This window comes from Sturnira hondurensis, unplaced genomic scaffold (assembly GCF_014824575.4).
Source record: "Sturnira hondurensis isolate 20B ecotype Veracruz unplaced genomic scaffold, ASM1482457v3 Scaffold0021354, whole genome shotgun sequence".
NCBI classification, from domain to species: Eukaryota; Metazoa; Chordata; class Mammalia; order Chiroptera; family Phyllostomidae; genus Sturnira; species Sturnira hondurensis.
Window position 1 is genome coordinate 1,410,172 of NW_028093985.1, and position 14,960 is coordinate 1,425,131.

The following is a 14,960-nucleotide window of genomic DNA, read 5'->3' on the forward strand; positions in this document are numbered from 1 at the left end:
AAAATGGGGTAGTAGTAGAAGAGAGATGATAGAATCAGAAGAGGTTTTTACTGGTTTTAGTGTTGTTTTTTTTTAAGATTATATGCATTTTAGCATGTCTGTATGCTAACGGGAAAGATCCAGTATTTATGGGGAAAACTGAAACTTCAGTAAAGATTGGGGACAGTTCCAAGAGTGAAGTCCTTTGGTATGTAAGAGGAAGAGAGGTACTTAAGTGCAGATGTGATAGATTGGCCTTAGGTGCATAGACTGATCATCAGTTGAAACAGGAGGGAAAGCAAAATGTATAGATACAGAGTCAGTTGGATTAGGAGTTCTGTAGTGATGGTATGAGAGGTTCTTCTGATTTTATTTCTTCAGTCAAATTTAAAGTAAAGTGGCTGTTAGTGTTGAGAGGGAACATTGCAGATTGGAAGGAAGAGGCAAAGGTATGGAAAGAGGTCGGTAATGTGGTAGTGTTGGCAGGTAACAGTAAGGGAATGCAGACAAGAGGGTCGGCTGTGTGGTTATGTTTTTCTCTCGTCGTGTTCGCTCTGTAGGTGAAAAGCTAACAAGACTGCATTGGCAAGCAAGTATAATCAAGTGGAAGAAGAGTGAGGGAAGGCTTATGCATGTGAGTTGTGTATAATAATGGACCAGGAGATGAGGATAGGAAGGAATGAGTGAAGATGAATGCAAAAGGTGGTAGGAATACCAAATTGTGGAGGTTTTAATGAGGCTGGAGAAGTGCCGGAAATGCAGTACTAGATGGAAGGAGTTGGAAGAAGAGGAAGTGGTGATGAGATAGGTGGTGACAGATCATGGAGTGGCTGCAGTGTGGCTGAGGTAGACTGGAACACAGGATCATTAGGTGAGGCGCTAAGGAACTGAGTGATCAGAATATTGAAAGGAATATCTGAGTGGATATTGAAATCACTAACAAATTATGATGGTCTGTTTCTGTACCACTACTCCTGACAGTGGGCCAGGAGCTATACAATGTTCAGAAAATGGAAGGGAGTGTTGCAGATGACTTGAAAGGGATGGGCTAGCAGGTATTGTTAGTTCGGTGTTATGTTTGGGTTTCAAAAGAAGCTGGTGGTTTTTAGGAAGGAAGGAAGGACTACAGAGTTGGAACTGGCAATGAGGACCGAGGAGTACATGTACCATCTGATGCCACCCTGAGGCCAGTACTCTGTGGAATTTAGGGGACAGGGTTACCTTCGAGGACAGCTGGGGTGGTTTCAATAAACAAGCTGGGGGATGTCACCAGTGTCCCTGTGTTTGTGTTTAGTATGCCATTTCACATAGGAATATTTTTTAATAATTAAATTTTAAAAAGTTTTATTCATAATTATATACATAAAGTCCTTTTTAAATCAAATATGCTTTAAATGGAGATAAAAGCAGCTTAAACTATTTAAAAATGTCAAAATCCCCAATTTTCAGGTGTATTGTGAAGATCACTGGTGATATGACAATATCATTTCCAAGTGGAATTATTAAAGTCTTCACTAGCAATCCGTCTCCAGCTGTGCTGTGCTTCAGGGTGAAAAATATCAGCAGACTAGAGCAGATTCTTCCAAATGCACAACTTGTGTTCAGGTTTGTACTTTTCCTTTGAAGGTGAAACTTCTTTTTAAGATTTTTTTCTTTTTTGAAGTACTAATTACTTAATTTGAAGACAATACCAAAATTATTTTTATGATTGAACAGCCTTCTGCTGTCTTTGTTTTGTGTTTGATGGTAGAAGTAATTACTGCATCATTAAATTTTTCTCTGCTGTCCATCTTTCTCATCTCTCAGGCAAGCTTCTATGATTTATTCTTTATCCCCAGACTTTAGCCTTCCCTCATCCCACCTTTTGGTTCCTTTCTACTAGTTTTACCCAGATCACAAATTATTGTACAGAGGCAAAGTATAAAGATAAGTCAAATAAAGTAACAAACCTATCTCTTATACATGCAGTGACCCATCACAGTGTGATTCTAACACAAAAGATTTTTGGATGAACATGCAAGCTGTTACTGTCTACCTCAAGAAACTATCAGAGCAAAATCCAACTGCTTCTTATTATAACGTAGATGTATTAAAGTATCAGGTAAGTGTCCTATTTTTTAAAAAATCATAAATTTAAAATACTAATAAAGGGAATATTATACATCATTAAATAAATAATATGTCATGGCCAAGAGAGGTTCATTTCAGGAATGCAAGGATATTTCAAAATCAGAAAAATCTATTAATAATCCTATGAAGATTTTAACCAGTTTGATCAAATTCACCATCTATTTCTGATTAAAATATTGAGTAAACATAAATACGTGCATGCATCCTTAACCTAAAAAGGCCAGCAGCATCAGTCTTAAAATACCTGAAGCAATCAAAGTCAGGAATGGCAAGGACAACCATTATTTCTGTTAGCATGTAAGATTTTTCGTATGTGTTAGCTCAGACAAGAGAATAAAATAATAATAGTACCTGTAACTAGTAATTTACTATATTTCTGGAAAACCCAAAATCAACTGAAAAACTACTTGATATAGAAGAATTTAGTGAACTGGGCAGTTTAAAAATGAATACAGCCCTGGATGGCATGGCTCAGAAGCGTCGTCCTGCCCAGTGAAAAGTTACAGGTTTAATTCCTAGTCAGGGCACATGTCTGGGTTGTGGGCCCAGTCCCTGGTTGGGGCACATGAGAAGCAACCCGTCTGTGTTTCTCTCCCTCTCTTTCTCCCTCTTTCCCCTTTCTAAAAATAAATAAATACAATCTTTTTTATAAAATTAATACAAAAATTAATAGCTTTCACCCTGACTAGTGTGACTTGGTTGGAGTGTTGTCCCACAACTGAAAGGTAGTGGGTTTGGCCCCTGGTCCAGGTGCCTACAATTCCTGGGCTCAACAGGTATGAAAAGGCAATTGATCAATGTTTTTCTCTTTACTGACTTGAATATAGTTAGGAAGGAGTACTTTATTCATTTACAGGAAGACTCAAGTTGTAAAAAAGTTTAGCTATTTCTAAATTAATTTATAAATTTAATGTAATACTTACCAGAAACCCAGTACAGGTGTTTATGTATTTGTGTTTGGAGATGGTCATTTTTAAGTTTTCTGGAAGAATAAAATTTAGAGTAAGTTAAGAGATGTTTTAAATAGTAATGTGGAGTAATGATTTAGTTTTAATAGGAAAATTATTATAAGGCGACACTATTTAAAATAGTTTGCAACTGGCACAAAAGTACATGGCCAGATGAATGGGGAAAAATAATAGAATATCTAGAAACAGATTTAAGAATAAATGGAAAATTGTTTATATGACAAAGTAACATTTTAAGGCAATGGGGAAATGATGAATTTTCAGTAAATGGTGCTGAGGCAGCAGGTTAGAGATTTGGGGAAAAATTAAGCTAAATCCCTAACTTATAACTTAAACCAAAATCAAATCCACATGCATCAAAGGTTTAATAATAAATGAAACCATAAAGAAAAACTGTAGGTGAATATATGTTTATTTATGGACATATGTGTATATAGAAGTATAATATCTATTTGTTACACTTTTTTAAAGATTTTGCTTACTTTTAGAGAGGGGAAGGGAGAGAGAAAGAGAGGGAGAGAAATATCAATGTGTGGTTGCCTGTCACACGTGCCCCCAGCTGGTGTCCTGGCCCACAACCCAGGAATGTGCCCCAACTGGGAATCGAACTGGCAACCCTTTCGTTTACAGGCCAGCACTCAATCTACTTAGCCACACCAGCCAGGGATTTATTACAGTTTTTAATCTTGATGTGTGGAAGCCCTTTCTAAGAATGATACCAAACCCAGAAACCACGCAGGGAGAGAGTGAACTATTTGACTAAAAATAAATTTGTGTATAAAACAAGCAAACCCTTAACAGAATCAGTATTTTATCTGAAGGAAAACTATTTGTAAAATATAAGTAGACCAAAAGGCTTACTCCAAAGAGCCCTTATAAATTAGTAAGTGAAAGTTGAATAATTCAGTAAACATCTTAGGGGAAAATGCTCGATGTCAGTAGAGATCAGAGCAGTGCGTTTTTAGATAACACTGAGGCACTGGTTCTAGCCATCTAATTAACAAAAATAAAGACTGCTGTATTAAATAAAAGAGTTGTGGCTGGCCTGATGGTGGTGGGTACCAGAACTCAACTAAAGTTAGTGTCACTAAAGTTGGAATACAACCCCCCCACTCAGTTTGACTGGCTTTAAAAAATAATAAAATAAAAGAGTTAAGACTATTTGATAATAGGAGTACAAATTAATAGAATATCTTAGAAGGCAATTCTATTAGATTGTTGAAAAACGTAGTTTTTAGGGCCCTGGCTGGTGTAGCTCAGTGGATTGAGCACGGGCCTGCGAACCAGATGATCGCGGTTCGATTCCCAGTCAGGGCACATTGCCTGGGTTGCAGGCAGGTTCCCTGCAGGCCAACTCCCAGCAGGGAACGCACGAGAGGCAACCATACATTGATGTTTCTCTCCCTCTCCTTCCCCTCTAAAGATAAATAAATAAATAAAATCTTTTTTTAAAAAACGTAATTTTTAAAAGATTTTATTTATTTATTTTTAGACAGAGGGGAAGGGGGAGAGAGACAGGGAGAGAAACATCAGTATGTGGTTGCCTCTCGTGCACTCCCAACTGGGGATCTGGCCCAAATCCCAGGTGTGTACCCTCGCTGGGAATTGAACTGGTGACCTTTTGGTTTGCAGGCTCAATCCACTGAGCCACACCAGCCAGGGTTGAAAAATGAAGGTTGAACCTTTAATTCAACAGCTCCACTTCCAGGAATCTGTTTTTTAGGGGGAAAATGTGGGGGAGGTAAGTTACAAAGGATTCACTGCAGCCTTGCTTGGAAACCACCTAACTACACATTCACAGAGGACGAGATGGATTAAATGAATTATTATAACCATTAAAGAGAATGAGACAACTCCAGGTTTGCATATGCCTAAAAAATCTGGAAGGATATGTGCTACTATGCTACCAGTGAGGAGTTAAGAATGCCAAGGGATAAATTTCCTATTGCATGTACTTCTGTAGTGTTCAAATTTTTAGTAGGGTAATTTTATTAAAATGGCTCATGTTTCAACTATAGCCGTACCACCCTGAACGTACCCGATCTCATCTAAAATGGCTTATGTTTCTAGGAAATACTTAAGGAGTAAAAAAGTGCAAGTTGGCTTAAAATTTATTCCAAGTATTCGTTTATCACTCATGCAACAAACATTTGTAATTCAGTGCTTGCTGGTTGCTGGGAGTTGGATGGGGAGATAGTAAAATAAGAAGTAAATAGTGTTGTGTGTTAGAAAATAAGTGGTATGGGGAAAGTGTGTAGAGTAAGGTATAAAAAGTTGTATTTTCAATTCAGAAAATACAGGATGATCAGCGTAGGTCTCATTGGAAAGGAATCATTTGAGCAAGGAACTGAAGAGTTAGAATTGTAATATTTACTATGGGTCATGTGATTAAAATCAGACATTTAAAGTTGCAAGTATTCTAATTCCAGGCTTGCAGAACTTCATGATAACTCCTCCATTTTTTCTGTTTTAAATCTAAACTCTAATTTTAGGGAGAGAGAGAAACATTGATATTGTTGTTCTACTTATTTATATTTATGTATTCACTGGTTGATTCTCATATGTGCCCTCACCAGGGATCAAACCCACAACCTTGACTTACTGGGATGACACTCTAACCAACTGAGCTACCCAGCCAGGGCTAAATCTAAATTCTCATAATTCATAAAAAAACTTAGAATTCTGTATTGAATGTTGAGAGGTTTTCAAACATTACATGCATAAATAAGAAGCATTTCATAACATAGCTGAATTCTGGACTCTGTACCTAAGTTGTTGAATCAGAGTTTCTGCATTTAGAGCCAGGGGAATGTGCATTTTTAAACAAGCACCAGGAAAATTTTGATGTAGGTAATTCCAGGTCCAGACTTTGGGAGTGGCTCCTACTACTTCCTGTTTTACCCTGGCAACAGACAGCTCCCTCATTTATTTTTGATTCTGTGAACTCCTGTGTTCAAGTATGCATGTCACTGACATAACTTATTTACTTTTCAGGTCAAGTAATTTTTATTTTTCTCTTTAAAGGTATCATCAAATGGTATTCAGTCCACTCCTCTAAATCTTGCAACATATTGGAAATGTAGTGCCAGCACCACAGATCTTAGAGTGGATTATAAGTACAACCCAGAAGCTATGGCGGCACCGAGTGTGCTTTCTAACATACAGGTGGTGGTACCAGTGGATGGCGGCGTCACAAATATGCAGTCCCTTCCCCCTGCAATATGGTAAATTAAGTAGATTTCTGAATTCCTACTGAATTTGTGTTAACCTTCAACTTTTAGAACCTCAATTATGTAAGTTTGAGAAGTCTTAGTGCATTTTCCCATAGAAAACATGCTATAAAAAGATGTTCATTTGACTAGACAAACCACGTTAGCCTCAATCCAAAATAAATTAATTTTGCTATCATCAGCCAGACTTGAATGCTTCAAGACTACTTTACCCTTAGGCAAATTACTTAGCCTCTCTAGACTTTTGTGTTTTTATTTTAAAAAGAAAGATTATAATAATTCTTTTCAGGGTTTAATATAACACCTGGCATATCTATAGATACTTATCTGATTAGTGTTAAGTAGTATTAGTTATTTTCATTTATTAACTACCTCTCTTGTCCTCTCTATTAATATTAGTATGGACTGTAAGCAGTCTTAATATTTATCTCACCATTTAATAAAAATGTGTTTTTCTTGAATAATGAAGGAACTGAGCCCCCTACACATTCAACTTTCTTTTCTCTGATTGATAGAAATGAGAAGAATCACATAAATTGGTAAAAATTGCATTATTTGAGAAAGATAGTATCATTTTATAATCACCAGGTAATACTGTTGAAAGTAAATTTAGTACTGTAGTTCTAGTGAAATATTTAAAATGCATATATTGAGGGCCCTCCCTGTATAAGGTATATAATACTAGCCATTTAATCTGAAAATTTATGTTATAGGAATGCAGAACAGATGAGGGCCTTTTGGAAACTGTCTGGTGTTTCAGAAAAATCTGAAAATGGAGGTAAGTGTATGCTTGCCTTTTTTTTTTTTTTTTTTTTTAATGTGAGGTCACTGAAAATGGACCTTTGAAGGCATGTCTATGGAAGGTTTTCTCCCGGAATTTCATGCCTTCAGTTCTAGAATTGACCACTAGGTGGAAGTTAATACCTTAAATAAGAGTGGATCAGTTGAGATTCAGAATGCAATTTCCCCCTCTAAATTGAGTATGCGTTCTCTATTTAAAAAAAAGTTTGTTTTGCTGTAACTTTATAAATATTATGTAGAAGTTTCTTATGTTCACATGCTGACATTAAGAGAAAATGCCTAATAAATTTAAAGAAAGAGAACATTAATTCCAGCTAGGTCACTTGATAATCATTGAAAGTGATTTAACATAGTCTTTTGCTCACTGATAAGGGAGTCCTCCTGGCCTCCCAGAGATCATGTGGAAGCTCTCAGACTTTACAGAGCCCCCGTGTGAGGTAAGGACAAAATAAATGAATGGGACATGAAACTAAAGTTTTTACACTTCAAAAGAAATCAACAAAACAAAAAGGCAGCCAACTGAGTGGGAGGAGATATTTGCAAACAATACCTCTGTTAAGAGGCTGATATCCAAAATATATAAAGTACTCAAATAACTCGTCAACCAAAATCCAAGCATTCCAATTAAAAAATGAACAGAGGACCTGAACAGACACTTCCAAGAAAGCATGGAAATGGCCAACAGATAAACGAAAAGATGCTCAACTTTACTAGCTTTAAGAGAAATCAAAAGCACAATGAAATACCACTGTACACCTGTTAGAGTGGCCAGTATCAATGACACAAACAATAGCGGGCATTGGAGAGAATGTGGAGCAAAAGGAAAGCTCACACACTGCTGGTGGGGAGGTGGACTGGTACAGCCACTGTGGAGAACAGTGTGGACGTTCCTCAGAAAATTAATAGGGCTGCCGTATGACCCAGCAAGCCTTTTTCTGGGTATGTACCCCAAAAGTTTGAAAACATTGATTTGTAAAGATACATGTATGTGCCCATATGTTCACTGCATCATTCAAGGTAACCAAGCTATGGAAACAGCCTAAGTGTCCTTCAGTGGATGACTAGATTTTTTTTTTAAAGATGCAGTACATACATACAACAGAATACTACTCAACCATAAAAGGAAAACACTGCCATGTGGGGCAGTGTAGATGGATCTTCAGAGTACCATGCTCAGTGAAAATAAGACAGAAAAGGACAAGAAGCATATGATTTCACTCGTGGGATATAAAACAAAGTGACAAGTGAACAAACACACTCGTAGACACAGACAGTTAGTATGGTGGTTGCCAGAGGTGGAAGAAGGACGAAGGGGATAAAAGGGTCGGATATGTGGTGACAAGAGGAGACTAGACTGGGTGGTAAGCAAGCACGGTGTAATGTACAGATCATGTATTACAGAATTGTGTACTTCAAATTCAGTGTTATTAACCAGTGTCACCCAATAGATTTTTTTTAATTTCTTCTTTCTATGTCATTTTCCTAAGAAAGCCTTTCCTGATCATTTCCTTTTATTAAACCAACCATAAATGGCCTTCAATTCTACAGTTTTTTGAAGGAGATGAAAGTTAATTGCCTCCTCTCACCAAGTTCGCATCTGTGTCTCAAAGCAAAGGAAAAGTCATCGCTGGCTCAGCACTCTTGTATCTCCCCTAACTCAGTCCAGGATATTACTTGCATTTTCTCTTAAAGGATAATCTGCTCCCCCCTTTTTAATCCTCACCCAAGGACATGTTTTTTTCATTGCTTTTTGCAGAGAGAGGAAGGGAGAGTGAGAAATAATGATGTGGGAGAGAGAAGCATCAGTTGGTTGCCTCCTGCATGCACTGTGGCACGCCTGGACCGGGATGCAACGTGCAACCTTTTGGTTGCTGGACAGCGCTCCAACCAACTGAGCCACACTGTCCAGGACTATCCTGCTGTCTTTTAAATGCCTAATTAATTTCCAATAACTTTTCCTATTGAGTAGGTTTTGCTGAGTTTTTTCTGTTTTGAATATTTTAAGCATAACATGATCAAAGCATAAAAACATTGCCAGTAGTCTTTTTCCTATATATTTCTGCATAAAGGACCAGGAACATACCTGTATTGCCTATTCATTTATGCCTGTCATGTCGAATCTGACTCTTACTAGAGAACCACATGCTGTGAAATCACCAAGCTAATTTGCAGTTCCTTTGTTGCTGTTTGACACTTAAAGGATGTCTGTTTTCAGGTAGTCAGTGGGATCAACTTTTCCTTTACCTGTATGGCTTTTGGGGGAACAGAACTGAAACTTATAGCTGAAACTGGATGTAGACCAGAAATACTAGTTGAATTGAGGGCTTAAAACCAGTTAGCAAGGAATAAAAGGATGTATAATATTATATTCCCATTTTATGGAACTATACTAGGGCAATTACTTACCAAAAAAAGAATTTGTTCTCTAAAAAATAAAATACAAAATTCCTAACCAGATTTTAAAAAAAAATATTTTATTTATTTATCTTTACAGAGGAAGGGAAGGAGAAAGGAAGAGAAACATCAATGTATGGTTGCTTCTCCTGCATCCCCCGCTGGGAACTGGCCTGCAACCCAGGCATGTGCCCTGCCTGGGAATCGAACCGCGATCGTATGGTTCGCAGGCCCGCTCTAACCAGATATTTTAATAGTTCTCTGCTATTCGTATATCAGGGTGCCCATGTGAGGAAATGAAAAAGTCTTATAAATGTGGTTCTGATTGGGTTGGTCAGCGTTTAAAAAGAAATACCAAATTAGAGTACTGTAAAATAGAAATTTATTCCTATTTTGGCTCTATGCCCAGACGAGGGACAGGAAGTAATTCTAAAGTTTAAGGATTGCCAAGGTGGCTGCTCCTGGGCTGTGGTGGAACTTTAACAGGATTGAATTGCAAATCAAGAATTGTATAAGTTTAGCCCTGGCTGGTGTGGCTCAGTGGATTGAGCGCAGGCCTTGTGAACCAAAGCCTTACTGGTTCAATTCCCAGTCAGGGCACATGCCTGGGTTGTGAGCCAGGTCTCCAGTTGGGGGACATGTCAGGGGCAACCACACACTGATGTTTCTCTCCCTGTCTTTCTCCTCCCTTCTCCTCTCTCTAAAAAAATAAATAAAATTATTTTTTAAAAAATTTTTAATTAGTAAAATCTCTGAAAAAGAAGAATTGTACAAGTTTAAAGGGGGCTTAGACAGTGGTTAAGAATTTGGCTGCAGTTCATCTCCCCTACTGACAGTAGTATGGGGTGGATCAGTGTTAAGGTAGCTTCTTCCAGGTTTTCTCTATAATGTTTAATTTATGTGCAAGGAATCATAGAATGTCACTCTTGCTACGTAGCAATCTGTACACTTTGCCCAACCAGAAACCTAGTAACTCCTTTCACACCTCTTGATTCCAGCTCCTAAAAACAAACGTCAGATGCATTCCCTTTTTCCTCAGCCTAGTTCAGATCCCCTGGTTCTGTCACCTAGAGCCCTAGACTATTTTGTGGACTTACAGTTGGTTTCCATACCATGCATCTTTCGCCTATCCTCCCTTCCGAAACATGGATCTGAAATGTTTTAATCTTCCTTACCTTTGGTGGCTCCATATGGTAATTTCTTATCGTGGCATGTAGAGATACGTAGAGCTTGTTCCTTGCTACCATTCCAGGCTCATATTCTACCACTCTCCTCCTGTTCTCCAGCCCTTCTGGCACAGAGGCAGTTCCCTTAGCTGCATCATGCTCTCCCCAGTCTCCCATCTCTGTAGCTGTAGTTCCTTCTGCCTGAAGTGTGCATGGTCACCCCCACCACCGTTTTATGTGCTTTCGTGTCCCACGGCTTCTGAGAACTCTCTTTACAGCACTTGTCATCTCCCTCATAATTATTTGGTTTACTGTTTTTGCCATGCTGTTAGGCATGAGGCGTGTTGAATAAATGGTTATATCAAAAAGAAAGTACTTCTGCAACATCTATTTTGCATGTTAGACCAGTTAATTTTTTATTCTCACTTGAGGACACGTTAATTGATTTTAGACGGATGGGGAGGGAGGGAGGGAAGCATCGATTGGCTGCCTCTTGCATGCGCCCTGACTGGGGACGGAACCCACAGGCTAGGTGTGTGTCCTGAGTGGGAATTCATCCTGTGACCTTTTGGTTTATGGAATGACACTCCAGTCAACTGAGCCACGCTGGGCCAGGGCTAGATCCCTTAAATTTTTTTTAAAAAAAGATAAATAGAAAATAGTAATGTTGATAGAGCTCTTCTCAGTCTTAGCCATCTTTTCCTTTTCCCTCTCCCACCCCCATGATACAACATACAGCATTCCTTTCATTTTGAATTTATTCCTACTCACATTCCTCCTGGCTCTTCCCGTTGACTACCCTCACTGACTTCTCTTCTGGCTCACTTCTGCATGCGCGTGCAGCATGGGGACCTCCATCGTAAATGCCTTCGATATTTGTACGGCGTCTCAAAGAGAAGCATGAATTAAGATTACTTAGTTAACGAAAATTTAGGTTCACTGAATAAAGTCTGATTTAGAAATAGGACTATGATTCGTTTACATGTCATGAATTTGGCATAGGACTGATAATAGTTTAGCCTATCAGTGCTCTCGTTTGATTTTTTTTTGTATGAAATGTGTGTTACCCTGTGTAAATTCTTTTTTTTTTCCCTTACAGGTTCTGGGTCCCTCCGAGCAAAATTTGATCTTTCAGAAGGACCCAGTAAACCCACAACACTTGCAGTGCAGTTTCTCAGTGAAGGAAGCACCCTCTCAGGAGTGGATGTTGAACTTGTAGGCACTGGCTATAGACTTTCCTTAGTGAAGAAGCGGTTTGCCACTGGTAAGTTGGGAGATTTCAGGTTTTTTCATGTATATGGGAAACATTTGTGTTCTAAAGGCCAGGAAGTTTTTTCTTTGACCTTTGGAATAAGGCGCCAGGTAGAGACACGCCTGGGAAAGAATATCCATGATCACTCTAGCCGAACACCTGTGATCTGATTATAATGTATTGTAAACAGCAGATGGGAACTGGGGTCCTGTATCTTCAACCACAGTGAAAATGTCCTTGGAGTTCATTTGAAGTTATAATTGCAAAGCTCTACTTGGTGTTTTTCAGGACGATACCTGGCGGATTGTTGATGGACCTAGCAAAATGGTTGGCTCAAGGGAGTAGTACAGACCTGCCATTCTGCATTATCTGTTCTTTCCAAACACTATTCTAACTTATATTATGTCTTTAAAACTTAGACATATTTGAAAGCCGACTGTAAATATTAAATTGCACCTTCAAAGTGAGTCATCAGAAGAAATAGCACTGAAATGGTTTTCAACGCTGTAAATGATCAACTGCAATATTCAGGAAGCACATTGATTCAGCTTCTCAGTAAAAAAGTTTTCATAGGCTGAAATTTTAAATTATCTTGAGTATCTATTCTGAAAAACGGGGTTATAGTGTAATATCAAGCCTAAACTTTCATGAGAGCAAGCACAAAGTAATTTAACTTTCCATAAAATTTTAGAGTCAGAGATAGCTTTGAAATTTTACAAGTTTGATATTGAATGGATTCTAAGTTTTGGATAATGTTAATTTAGAACACTCAATCAAATTGAGTTATGTGCCATAAAGTAATCAGACCAGAGTCCAAGTTGTATGCAAAAACCTTATCATTTGATTTTTATAAACATATAACTGTAAATGGTGTTTTATATGATTTTTTTAATCCTCAAGTGCAATGTGTTTTAAAATAAGCTTGCAAAAGACAGAAATTTACTTCTGCAGTTAACTTTATAGAAGTTGTGATTGTTTTGATGAATTAATGCTGTAGATTTAATTTATTTTTATATGGATTGCATAATGTGTGCCTTTTTAAACAGTAACAAAAACCAGAAATGTGCCTATCCAGTTTGTGTTCATAAATGTGCCTCACTTTTTTCCTCACAGTCTGGATCTTCTATTCAGAATCTTACGGTGGTCAAGCATATTACAGGATAATTGCAGGTTTTGTAAACAACTTTGGCTGGAATTGGGAAGGGAATTTGGAATAACTAAAGGATAATTGATACTTAAGAACCCAGGCTCACTTCTTTAGTGAAACACTGTAGCCACTAAAAGAGAAAGAGCTACCTAATGGCTTATGTTTACAAGGGGAAAAATTACCTTCAGCTATTTGGTCTTAACTTTATCAAAAGTATGTAAATCTTAAATTCTGAAAAACTATAATGGTAAATTGGTAACTAGTATTTTAACTCTCAATTTAATATTTCCCCCCACTCCATTTATCATTGGGAATTTATTTATTGAATGTGTTGTGAGCATGCATTTTATAGTATTTTGTGAGGAACATAAATTATTAGAAAACATTGTTTCTGGCATTAGAGAAGTCTGCCATTTGTTTTAATTTCAATGATTGGAAAAATTACCAATTTGTATGTTTTCAGAGTGATGGGTTGGTTAAACATTTCTTAAACTAATAATTAAATAGTAAAAAGCCTAACTTTATAGCAAATCCTGATTAATTGAAGGAATTAAATATTTTGGACAAGGTTTCATAATCTACAAATGGAAATTTTATTTATGAGGATAAATACCGGTTGTCCTGCATTTTGCATGGAAGTGATAAATTGTGTTGTATATGATAATTTATATAAAACCACTAACTTCTGTTATGCTTTACGGAAAGTAAAACTGCTAGACATTTATGTACCATGTTGCTACACTAAACACAGCAGAAAATCTACTTGTTAGCAATATAGATATAACACAGTGTGTGCTTTCTTAATGTATTCAGTGTTAGCCCAATTCTAAATTTAGATTTGACTAAAGTAATACGGGAGACAATTTGCTCAAATGTTCATCTTTACTAAATAGTAAACAAAACTAGAAATTCCAACTTTTTTATTATGATGTTTTAAATGTCAGTTATAGTCCCTCACTGAATATTAACTGTAACTGCATAGCAGTTAAATTTTTATTGATCGGTTAATATTTTATTATTGGAATTCAGACACCATTATACTTACAATGTTTGTTTTTAATCAAGTATTACCTAAAAACGTACAAATTAGTGAAGTGGTTAAACTTCTGCACTTTCTTAATTACCACAGTCTTCACACCATAAAAAGTGTCAATACATAAATTTGTACTGGGTGCAGGTTACAGTTTTGAAGCCATATGAGTTTATATTGAGGTGTTTTGTTTTGGTTTTTCATTTTAAACCCCATTAATGTTGTTTAAAAAAAAAAGAGACCAGTAGATTTTCAAAGGGAAATGTGTTTAGCAAGCTGGTTCTTGCTTATGTATAGTGATTAAACTTTGTAGTTGTCTCTTTAACCAAGAATTTGTAAACACAGAACTCTAACAAATGTGAGTTTTTAAGAATTATTTACTACTTTGAGTTGTAATTACAACAATGCAAATCTATCTTAGAAAATTTTGTAAATATTTTTGATTTTTTCGTAAAATGTAAATTTTACATAAAAGTTGTACCATTAATAAACATGTAATATATAATTTATCAGCTAGTTTATGTGACTTTGTACTCCTATTGACAGGAACAGCCATGTCACAGATGCTAGGACACCACCAGCTGGGTAAGGAAGTCATGATTGGTCTTGAGCTTTGTATCATGGCCAGGCACACAGCCCTATGCATTATTATCTAAAATTAACAGCCCTTGCCATGACTATTTCAGGTTTTATTCTAGCACTTGGCCTTAACCTTGTTACATAAAACTATTTTACACTGGCCTTTCAGCAAGCCAAAAATCAGAATCATTATCATTAGACTTAAATAGAAAACATTATCAAAATCCATTTTCAAAACAAAAGTCTCAACACTAATCTCTGACCCAAAAGGCCTAATTATATTT

General features: G+C 37.0%; 1 protein-coding gene across 5 annotated transcripts in view; it reads left to right on the top strand.

Annotated features, from left to right (window-relative positions):
- Positions 1–14,322, top strand: part of FCHO2 (FCH and mu domain containing endocytic adaptor 2) — a 116,971-nt gene extending 102,649 nt beyond the window's left edge. For all 5 annotated transcript variants that reach the window (XM_037032450.1, XM_037032451.1, XM_037032452.1 and 2 more), the window contains 6 exons: positions 1,429–1,584; positions 1,948–2,080; positions 6,102–6,301; positions 7,021–7,085; positions 11,768–11,932; positions 12,209–14,322. In XM_037032450.1, coding sequence (XP_036888345.1) covers positions 1,429–1,584; positions 1,948–2,080; positions 6,102–6,301; positions 7,021–7,085; positions 11,768–11,932; positions 12,209–12,231 — 742 coding nt within the window. In that variant the 3' untranslated portion in view covers positions 12,232–14,322. The remainder of the gene's footprint in view (positions 1–1,428; positions 1,585–1,947; positions 2,081–6,101; positions 6,302–7,020; positions 7,086–11,767; positions 11,933–12,208) is intronic.
- Positions 14,323–14,960: the final 638 nt, after the last annotated feature.